This window comes from Terrapene carolina, unplaced genomic scaffold (assembly GCF_002925995.2).
Source record: "Terrapene carolina triunguis isolate 2854851 unplaced genomic scaffold, T_m_triunguis-2.0 Scaffold66, whole genome shotgun sequence".
NCBI classification, from domain to species: domain Eukaryota; kingdom Metazoa; phylum Chordata; order Testudines; family Emydidae; genus Terrapene; species Terrapene triunguis.
The window spans coordinates 29,813,292-29,825,391 of NW_020664417.1; the positions used below are offsets into that span (position 1 = coordinate 29,813,292).

Here is a 12,100-nt window from a genome sequence, read left to right on the forward strand (position 1 = left end):
GTTGGAATATCATGGATGTTCTCACTTCAACCTGGCAACTGCAAGTGAAATCAGAGCTAAGAGGAGTATGGTATCTCTTGACTTCACTTCTTTGCAACATACGTGGACTTCATCACGTGGCTGACTGTAGCAATAGGCAACTTGGCATACTACAGAACAAACCTCTATTTCATTAATACCACCAAGCCTTGTCAATCCATATTATTAGATGTAGCCTACTCCAAAATTTATACTTGCATCATCTCATGTAGATGTTTGTGAATTGACAGAGATGCCAGGCAGCAATTTGGAAGGCTGGTAAATTTGATCCAGTGTTTTAAAGAGTTTGATGTTTAACTTTGTTAATTTACTTTACTCTTAAATTATGCAGATATGTTGATCAGGGAATGAAAAGGCCTCAGGCCAGTTTCTCATACTGCAACTCTAAGTTGCTAATTTTGACAATTTCTCCATTACATATTTGATTGTCTTTATATTGATCCAATATGGTGATTCCGCCTCTCTTCCTCTCACTCCCCCTCCCCCCCCCGCCCCCCCAATCATGTTGCAATAGAACATGATCTGAAAGTGATTTTTGGTACTTTTAAACATTTCTTAAGCAGTACTTACAGAATGTTTTTTTAATAATTTTAGGATGTTCATCTAATTCCTCTGCACTTTACTATCTGAAAAAAAATATACTGTGTGTATTGATTGCTGAAGAATTGGGTTGTTTTAAAAAAAATAAATATAACATTTTCTTCCTGATTTCCAGTACTTTAAGACTATTTATTTATTTATTTATTTATTTATTTAGTAAAGGAGGATGGAAAACATCTGTAAACAACTTCTATCTTCTCTCCCAAATTAAAAATGACAACTGGATGAAACCTATTCTTTGTATTAATTTCATATCTAGACTGAGACCTTGTACTTGTACCATAGTGAGGCAAATTTTTATGACTGAATTTTAAACCCATGAAAAATGGGATTTATTGCAGGAACATTGACAGGGTTTGTTCTGTGCTAGTGCTACTACAATAATTAACACACACTTTGTTCCTGTAGGAGAAAAATTGCAATGGTTTCAAAGTCACCTTGATCCCAGCAAAGCAGACTACACAAAGAAAGAAGCCTGTGAACTAATTGAAAAGTAAGAATGGGGTATACAATAATGTAAAAGGCTCTTTTTTGTTGGAAATAAGATTGACTTACTGACTGGTAAAATTAAGATGAATCTTAAATATACCAAATATTTATTATTAGAAATCTCATTGATTTATTAATAGTGAAGATATTATGCACTAGCATAAGTAGATCATAACTATTCTGGAACTACTGGATGAGATCAGAGTATAATCAGAGAGACTTTTATATTATATCTCTGCATATGTAGTGAAGGCAAACTCAAATTAAAATGGATACACCTATATCTTTTCCAGTAACCACATGATCCACAATCTAAATGTTTATGTCCCCAGTGCATGAAGCGTTAGTCGCATTTCTTGGTGAAAGTGCAATCTACAGGTTCTACTTCACTTAGCCCCGCTTCTTAGCTTTGCCACATTGTGTTTTAGGAAGGCCAGCTGAACATCACCAGAGCTATTTCAAAAGTGGGGACCTGTATGGGCACTATATCATTACTATACATAACACTACATGTACCAAAAGCTGCCCCCGTTGCCAATTTGTCAGCTACGTCTCTTGATAGGTTATGCCTATCTCATGATGGTAAATTCCTTTTACCCTCAGTATTTATGGCATATTTTGTATGCAGTTCAATGAAACCTGCATTATTGAGGAGCATCTCCAGTGCTGCTCTGGGGCAGATCCACCACTAGTGTATGTTATAGGATCTACTGCCATCTTATGTTTTAAAGTCTTCGCAGTATAAATGATGGTATGAGACTTTAAAATATCCTCAATATATCCAGAGTACTTTAGTTTGACTTTTTAGTGAAAGACCACTTATAGCAGGCAATATATGACTTTTTTTTTCTGGGTTGCAGAGCAATTACTTAAGGCAGGTTACACTAAGTAAAAAGACATTCACATTCAAAACACTACATTAAAACAACATTATTATGGTCGTGAAGTCAAGCACTCAAAAATAAGGAAATGCTAGAATTACAATTGCTTGTGCAACCTTAATTTGGCTCCCTTGTGTATAACCATTATGATAGTCCTTAAGTACAGCCGTGGCTGGAGCACTGACAGAGTCTTTGGACAATTTAGCTTCCAAACTCTTAACAAGTCTTTACTGAACATCTATAAACAGTGATTTTTTTTCCCCCATAGGCTCATATCTTAGACAGATTTGTCTGTTTGTTTCACAGGAATGCAAAAATAGGGCAATCCCCTACCCCCCCTAAATTTCAAGTTCTTGCTCCAAAGCGTGGAGGCACTAGAGCTTCTCAGAGAAATGACAGTACAAATGTTTAACATGGGCAAAATAACACTTTTCTCTAATCTCATTCTCTGAATTAACTGAAACATTCAAAAAAATTCTGCCTGAGGGAGACACCTGGCCTGAGAAATTTCTGCTCAAGTGATTAAAGTTTGGCAAAGATATAAGCAACTGAAAACAGGGTCTTATAATGGGAAGTGACAGGCAATCAAGGAAGAAGGCTGTACTTCTTCCGACCTGATTTAGAGGGGACGTGAAGGCAGCTATAAAAAATAAAATATAACAAATGGCAGAAAGGGAAAGTTGATAGTAATTAATATAAACCAGAAGTTAGGAATTATAGAAAATTGATAAGGGAAGCAAAGGGACACAAGGAGAAATCTGCTAAGCAGTTTTTTAAATATATTAGGAACAAAAAAATTCTGACAATGGTATTGGTCCATTACTAGATGGAAATGGTAGAATTATGAAGAATAATGCAGAAAAGGCAGAAGTGTTCAATAAATATTTCTGTTCTGTAGTTGGGGGGAAAAAAACAAATGATATACTCTGATCAAATGCCGGTGATAATGTCTCTGGAAGATGTTAAACAAGCTCGTAAAGTCAGACATTTTTAAAGCAGCATGTCCAAATAACTTGCTTCCAAGAGTTTTAAAAAAGGTGGCTGAGAAGATTGCTGGACCATTAATGTTGCTTTTCAATAAGTCCTAGAGCAATGAGGAAGTTCCAAAAGACTGGAAGACAACTAATGTTGTGCCAATTTTTAGAAAGGGTAAACAGCATGACCCGGCTAATTATTGGCCTGTCAGCCTGACGTCGATCCTTGGCAAAGCAATGGAGCAGCTGATACAGGACTCGATTAATAAAGAATTAAAGAAGTGTAATGTAATTAATGGAAATCAACATGGTTTATGGAAAATAGATCCTTTCAAACTAACTTGATTTTTTTTTTTTTTTTTTGATGAGGATACAAGTTTGGTTGATGAAAGTAATAGTATTGACATAATATACTTAGACTTCTCTGAGGGCTGGTCCACACTAAGCCCCCAGTTCGAACTAAGATACGCAACTTCAGCTATGTGAATAACGTAGCTGAAGTCGAAGTATCTTAGTTCGAACTTAAAGGTACTTACAGCGGGTCCACATGCGGCAGGCAGGCTCCCCCGTCGACTCCGCCTACTTCTCTCGCGGAGCAGGATTACCGGCGTCGACGGCGAGCACTTCCGGGATTGATTTATCGCATCTAGACAAGACACGATAAATCGATCCCAGAAGATCGATTGCTTGCCGCCAAACCAGCGGGTAAGTAGACATACCCTAAGTCGTTTGATCTGGTACCACATGCCATTTTGATTAAAAAACTAGAACAATATAAAATGAACATGGCACCAATTAAATAGATTTAAAACTGGCTAACTGATGGATTTCAAAATGTAACTGTAAATGGGCAATCATCATCAAGCCAGTGTGTTTCTAGTGGGGTCCTGCAGGGATCAATTCTTGGCCCTGTGCTATTTAATCAGTGACCTAGAAGAAAACATAAAATAACTGATAAAATTTGCGGATGACACAAAAGTTGGGGAAGTGATAAATAATGAAGAGGACAGGCATTGACTCAGAATGATCTCAATTGCATGGTGATTTGGGCACAAGCAAACACTGTGTTTTAGTATGGCTAAATGTATACATCTAGGAACAAAGAATGTAGGCCACACTTAATGAATGGAGACTCTATCCACTACAGCCCACAAATCTTTTCAGAGTCACTGCTTCCCAGGATAATCAGCTGAACATGAGTGTGGAATGATCTGGAAAAAGAGGTAAACAGTGAGGTGACAAAATTTGCAGATGATACAAAATTACTAAAGATAGTTAAGACCCAGGCAGACTGAGAAGACCTACAAAAGGATCTCTCAAAACTGGGTGACTGGGCAACAAAATGGCAGATGAAATTTAATGTAGAGAAATGCAAAGTAATGCACATTGGAAAGCATAATCCCAACTATACATATAAAATGATGGGGTCTAAATTAGCTGTTACCACTCAAGAAAGAGATCTTGGAGTCATTGTGGATAGTTCTCTGAAAATATCCACTCAATGTGCAGTGGCAGTCAAAAAAGCGAACAGAATGCTGGGAATAATTAAAAAAGGGATAGATAATAGGACAAAAAATACGTTGCCTCTATATAAATCTATGGTACGCCCACATCTTGAATACTGTGTGTAGATGTGGTTGCCCCATCTAAAAATATGTATAGGAATTGGAAAAGATTCAGAAAAGGGCAAAAAAAAATATTAGGCGTATGGAATGGCTTCTGTATGAGGAGAGATTAATAAGACTGGGACTTTTCAGCTTTGAAAAAAGACAACTAAGGGGAGATATGATTGAGGTCTATAAAATCATGACTGGTGTAGAGAAAGTAGATAAGGAAGTGGTGTTTACCACTTCTCATAACACAAGAACTAGGGGTCACCAAATGAAATTAATAGGCAGCAGGTTTAAAACAAATAAAAGGAAGTATTTCTTCACACAACGCACAGTCAACCTGTGGAACTCCTTGCCAAAGGATGTTGTGAAGGCCAGGACCATAACAGGATTCAAAAAAGAACTAGATAAATTCATGGGGGATAGGTTCATCAATGGCTATTAGCCAGGATGGGCAGGAATGGTGTCCCTAGCCTCTGTTTGCCAGGGGATGGATCACTTGATGATTATCTGTTCTGATCATTCCCTCTGGGGCACCTGGCACTGGCCACTGTCGGAAGACAGGGATACTAGGCAAGATGGACTTTGGTCTAACCCAGTAGGGCCATTCTTATGTGAGGCGGTAGCTAAAAGTGCTAATGCAATTCTGGGATGCATAAACAGGGGAGTCTCAAGTAGAGGTTATTTTATCACTGTATTTGCCACTGGTGCAATTGCTGCTGCAATACTGTGTCCAGTTCTGGTGTCCACAGTTCAAGAAAGATGTTGATAAATTGGAGAGGGTTCAGCGAAGAGCCACGAGAAAAATGAAAGGATTTAGAAAACATGCCTTATAGTGATAGACTCAAAGAGCTCAATCTATGTAGCTTAACGAGAAGTTAAGGGGTGACTTGAATATAAATATCTACATAGGGAACAAATATTTAATAGGTTCTTTATTTAATAAAAAAGTATAATGTGATCCAATGACTGGAAATTGAACATAGGCAAAAATCTGACTGGAAATAAGTCATGAATTTGTAATGGTAAGAGTAATTAACCATTGGAATAATTTACCAAGAATCGTGGTGGATTCTCCATCACTGACAAATTTTAAATTGATTACATGTTCTTTCAGAAGATATGCTCTAGGAATTATTTTGGGCAAGTTCTATGCCCTGTGTTATGCAGGAAGTCAGACTAAATCACAGAGGTCCTTTCGGCCTTGGAATCTATGAACCTTTGCTATAGGTGGAACAGGTAATGCTGCCTATAATAACAAACAGGTAGGAGCAAAATCTGCTCTCTCATCGTTATCCTGTAGTAATTTGGAAGTTCTCCCAGTACACTGCTAGTCTTCCTTTTCTCAGAGATTCTTGGCTACAATAGGTGACATGCTATACTCTGCTAAATCTGAGGGGTAAGAGTCTAGAGGTCACAGCCTAAACAGAATTTCTCTTTTGGAAGAATATTGCAAATCTTTAATTTAGTGTGAAAAACTGCACCTGTGGCATATTTAGATGTGGTGCAGATGGCAAAGAAACAACTGGTAAATATTTCCCTGGCAAATGACCAAACCAGTATAGTTTTATTAAAATGTTACGAGACATCTCATAGCTTAAACTTGTTGTCTTTCAGATATTTACATCGATTCAGTGATGAACTGGAACAGATTGAGTTACATAACAGCATTAAAGGCAGACAGGGAAGGCAGCACAGTTCCCGGGAGATAATCATCAAACAGACCATAGAGCATGAAAGACAACTCTATGAAGGATATGGGATAGGTATGGTTGCTTTATTATTTCTTTGTTGTGCAAACTGCAGTAGCTGGAACTTACACCCCTCCCCCACACTCACCCCCCGTTCACAAGGCCTGAATCCTAAGTGAAGGCTTTAGGTGATACTTTGGTTTCTTGTTTTAGAGAAATAAATCTTCTTTTACTTCTCTTGATTTCCAGGTTCTTTTAAGGTGGATGTAAAAACAAACAGAAAGATCCTAGTTAGAAATTCATTTTACTTCCTTGAATGCAGTGATCACCTTTGAGCAATGACTCTGCTTTATGCTTTATGACTCTGCTTTATGTTGCTTTAAGGCATATGTGTATGTAGATTTTGATTACTAAAGTTGATAGGATTCCTGTGAAGTCTGACTTCTGTTTTTAAAGCATATTAATATAGCCACCCCAAAAGAGCATGAATCGCATCCCTTTAAAAAATGTTTCTTTTAAAAAAGGTGGGTTTTTTTTTTTTAGCCTGAACAAAAAGGTTGCCCCCTCTTTAAAAGGGTGCATAATTATGTGTTTGGAAACATACATATGAGGTTGTTTGTTGGTATAAAGTTTTATTAGCTCTCATTTGAAATGACAGCATTACTTGCTCATGACTTCATTACTCATGACTGGTAACCATCCCAAACTCATGACATGAAACCTTTGTACCATGAAACATCATAGCATTGTCTCAGTAATAGAAACCTAACATCACTGAGGTCTCCATGTATTGTTCCCTCCCACAGGAATGGGCCAGTGGGAAAAGTTCTACAAGATTCACGTTGCATAGCTTATGGTGTGTTGTCCACTTAAGAGGGAGGATTTAGGAGCCTACTAAACTTAGAGGGCCCAAGGCTTCCCACTCCATGAATCACAGGGATCTTTAAAGAAAAAAAGAACCCTTGATCCAAGGAGGTAGGAATAGTCCTGTATCAATTGGACCTGCCTCCACCAGGATTTACACTTTCTCTTTATTTGCGGTGGAGCACGGCTCCTGCAGTAGATGCAGTGGAGCCAAAGGGCATTAATATAGCTCAAGACTTAATTAAATTTCTTGGCATTTCCTGGATTTCTTCATTAAAATGTAGGGGCTCTTCAAGGAATGGTGCTTCATTTTGACAGGTCTCTTGCTCCACCCTAACCCCACCTAAAACTTTGTGTAGCCCCAACAGACAGAAACTCTGATCAGGCTGAGGAGATATGTACACAGAAGGACCTCTTCAAATGTGTAGCTGGTGATGAATCTTTGGCCCCATGGATGTTCGGAGTAGGGTTGAGAGTGTATGTTTATAAAAATGCCCTAACATTTAACCTTTAACAACCAAAGGCCCCTGAAACAAAACCCTGAAACATTTAGAATACAATAATGCTGTAATTTATAACAAAAGTAATAATAGCCCAATAGACAGTTAGCTCAGAAAAATATTCTTAACTTCTAATTTGACATTTCAGTGTTTTCACTGGCTGCTATCACAAATACATATAAAGTCAGACTGCCAGACATGATTATTGGTCTTTATTTTTAAATTGCCCTAGGGAAAAAATAGCAGTTGCCCCTTTGTCACCACAGTGTCTCACGATGTCTTAAAAATAGCTGAGCGGAGAGCCGTGTGTGTCTTGAGAACCTCAGCCTGAGTATTACCAATGAAAGGTATTGGTCAGGGATGGTGCATGGGATTAACATTAAAGAATGGAAATTTTTGAGCCTAAGTGAACTGATAGCATCCCTTCAAAAATATATATTCTCTTTAAAGGTGGTATGCAAATGCCAGCTATGCTTGAGAGAGAGTCTGAAATGACTGAAAATCATGTATATGGAACTAGGCTGATGGGCAAGAGCAGGAATCAAGTGTAACAAGGCTAATTGGGATGGGGAAAGGAATTGTGGAGACTGAGATCCAGGCTGTGTTGAGGAGAGTGTGGTAGAAAGTAATACCAAATGTAATGACCTGACATTACTTTTTAAAAATAGACCCTTTTTGGAGCCAAATAACCAATTTAACTTTGTCTAGAAGGAGTAGTGTTCATATCACTATGAAAGTATCACTGACTTTGAAAGTTCATTAACAAAATGAAAAAATCAACATTTGTTTCCTGCTTGGAAGGTAAAATCTTGGCCAATTAGCTTCTTTGAAACAAGCGTTTCCTGTGTTCATGGGGCGGGGGGACAATGGGGGTAATGAAAGATTTTCAAAATATTTGCCAGCCATACTTAATCCTCCAGAGCTGCTCATATCCTGTTCTGGATGAGATAGCAAACAATTCAGGGGTTCATGGCGTTAAGCTATGTGACTTAGTGCAGAATGGGAATCCAGTGTTCTTTCTCCTCGCTTCCTCTTTTGCATTTCTTCTAGGGCAGAAATAGGGAAGCAATCTGTATGACTTTTTAAAAATCTATTCTTGTTTTAAAATTGTTGTTCACCAATACAAAGTCCTCCTTCCAATTTCTGTGGTTTTAAAAATTACGTTTCCTTATTTTTAAAAATGTTTTTCTCTCCTGTTGCTGTGTGAAAGTTCCAGGCAAACAAAAAACAAACAAACAAAAAAATCAATGAAATAGGCTAGCAAACAACTCTATCAAATGCACAAAATAAACAAACTGGAAAAAATAAAGAAACAAGATGTTTTCATTTATAGAAATCTCATATTTTACTTACTATTGCTGTAAGTTTAAAAATCGCAAAAATGTGACATTTTAAATTTGATGGTGCCCCTTTACATGTTAAATGCAACCTCAAATCATTCATCATTTGTTATCGCAGCTGTTGAAGGTTCAGTCTGTCTAGAACTCAGTCTTCATTCAGAGAAAATTGTTGCTGCTAAATACTATAATTGGAAATGGGAGGAAAAAAATGGGAAGTCAGCTGGAGATTGTGCTTTAATGGCTCTATCTCATCATTATCACTAGAGGCTTTTCTAATAAAAGGGAATATCTTCAAACTGACTTTATATGTGAGTGTCTCTCTCTGTTATTGATGTCAGAATTTTCCCTTCTGTGTTGTATGTTTTGCCTTGAAGCAGCCTTAGAATATAAAAGTGGAGTTCTAAAAGTCATCCAAGATTTGACATTTTTGTATAAACAGTCATGTTCAAGTGAATAGACATTCAAGATTATACATTTCTTCACTAATTGATCATTAACAGGCTGAATTTTATGCAGAAGTTCTTAAACAGCTACACTGGCAGCTGAGTATTCAGATACATTAGTAAATGCTGTACAGATCCTTCTAGGAACAGTAACAATAAGGGAAGCTTCAGTCTGATAATCAGTGAGGTTGTTAAGGAAGTTGTTTCTTTAGTAGTGTCTCATTGATTCCTGCCTTTCCCTCTATGCTTAATTGTACGACTAAACAGGTTCCTACAGGTTTGAATTTTCTGGCATATTGTCATTTTCATCATTGTGTATTTCTGAAAAGTACTTATTTTTCAGGTGTTGATAGATAATGTCCAAAGCTTGTTGAAAGGGCATCCCAGATGTTGACAGGAACTTCCTGATGAATTGAGAGTGCATGTTTACAGCTAAAAATGGCAAGCAGTAGTTATTTCATCTGAACTTCATGTGGTTTAGTTAACTGACTAACTTTTAATTATGCATTCTGTCAGAACATGGAAGTCAAGTGTTCTAGAAAAAGGAATTGGTCCAATGAGCTTTCAAAGTTAAATATATACAGATATGAAGAGTTACTTTTTTTAATATTTGGGATGGAAGGAAGGTCAGATGGAAGACACGAGGGCAGAATATTATAATATTTAGGTTTATCTCCCAGTATAGCTAGTGCCTGTACTGTTTATTCAATACATTAATGATCTGGAGGATGGCATGGACTGCACTCTCAGCAAGTTTGCAGATGACACTAAACTGGGAGGAGAGTTGATACGCTGGAGGGTAGGGATAGGATACAGAGGGACCTAGACAAATTAGAGGATTGGGCCAAAAGAAATCTGACGAGATTCAACAAGGACAAGTGCAGAGTCCTGCACTTAGGACGGAAGAATCCCATGCACTGCTACAAACTAGGGACCGAGTGGCTAGGCAGCAGTTCTGCAGAAAAGTACGTAAGGGTTACAGTGGACAAGAAGCTGGATATGAGTCAACAGTGTGCCCTTCTTGCCAAGAAGGCTAATGACGTTTTGGGCTATATAAGTAGAAGCATTGCCAGGAGATCGAGGGACGTGATCATTCCCCTCTATTCGGCATTGGTGAGGCCTCATCTGGAGTACTGTGTCCAGTTTTGGGCCCCACACTACAAGAAGGATGTGGAAAAATTGGAAAGAGTCCAGCGGAGGGCAACAAAAATGATTAGGGGTCTGGAGCACATGGCTTATGAGGAGAGGCTTAGGGAACTGGAATTATTTAGTCTGCAGAAGAGAAGAATGGGGGGGGGGGATTTGATAGCTACTTTCAACTACCTGAAAGGGGGTTCCAAAGAGGATGGATCTAGACTGTTCTCGGTGGTACCAGATGACAGAACAAGGAGTAATGGTCTCAAGTTGCAGTGGGGGAGGTTTAGGTTGGATATTAGGAAGAGCTTTTTTACTAGGAGGGTGGTGAAGCACTGGAATGGGTTACCTAGGGAGATGGTGGAATCTCCTTTCTTGGAGGTTTTTAAGGTCAGGCTTGACAGAGCCCTGGCTGGGATGATTTAGTTGGGGATTGGTCCTGCTTTGAGCAGGGGGTTGGACTAGGTCACCTCCTGAAGTCCCCTCCAACCCTGATATTCTATGATTTCTGCTGCTACTTTTGGTAGAATCCATTGTACAGCTGAATTGGTCCATGTCTAAAGAGATCATTCCTAACTCTCTTAATGACCCGTCGTTTCTCAACTTTACTTTGTGGCTCCTTGATTTTAACCCTGCCTCTTGTTCTCTTGAGTTTTGCTCCACTCCTTATTGAGGAAATGTACACATGATTTGAATGTGGGTTCAAGAACAATGTATTCCAATTCTCGTAAGACTTAACAGAAACCTTTAGTGCAAATCTGTGTGTCTGAGAGAATGAGGAAAAAGTTGTGTTAGAGACAGTTGATTTTTATTTTTCAGAAACATTTTATTTATATGCATCTCTATTCTGACCTCTACAGAACCTGATACTATTTAAATTATGTAGGTATCTCTATACTTTGATTGTAAGCTCTTCTGGGCAGGGATTGTCATTTTGTTATGTCTGTACAGTGCCTAGCAAAATGGAGACGTCCTCCTCAGTTGGGGCTCTTTGTTGCTACCATAATACAAATAAATATTAATAGACTAGAGTGTTTGCCAGAAACTTTATGTAGTCACCTTTGTTTGACTTGCTACTCAGACTCATGTACAGTAACTCCTCTCTTAACGTTGTTGTTATGTTCCTGAAAAATGTGACTTTAAGCGAAATGATGGTAAGCGAATCCAATTTCCCCAGAAGAATTAATGTAAATGATGGGGTTAGGTTCCAGGGAAATTTTTTTCACCAGACAAGAGACTATATTATATACATCTCTACCTCGATATAACGCTGTCCTTGGGAGCCAAAAAATCTTACCGCGTTATAGGTGAAACTGCGTTATATTGAATTTGCTTTGATCCACCGGATTGCGCAGCCCTGCCCCCCCGGAGCACTACTTTACCGTGTTATATCCGAATTCGTGTTATATCGGGTCGCGTTATATCGAGGTAGAGGTGTGTGTGTGTGTGTGTGTGTGTGTGTGTGTGTGTGTATATACACACACACACACACACACACACACACACACACACACACACACACACACACACACACA

At 38.4% G+C, this 12,100-nt stretch overlaps 1 protein-coding gene across 1 annotated transcript in view; it reads left to right on the forward strand.

Moving 5' to 3' along the window:
- Nucleotides 1-12,100, forward strand: part of TMA16 (translation machinery associated 16 homolog) — a 60,964-nt gene that overhangs the window by 21,716 nt on the left and 27,148 nt on the right. The window contains exons 4-5 of the mRNA XM_026647875.2: nucleotides 1,048-1,132; nucleotides 6,211-6,359. Coding sequence (XP_026503660.1) covers nucleotides 1,048-1,132; nucleotides 6,211-6,359 — 234 coding nt within the window. The remainder of the gene's footprint in view (nucleotides 1-1,047; nucleotides 1,133-6,210; nucleotides 6,360-12,100) is intronic.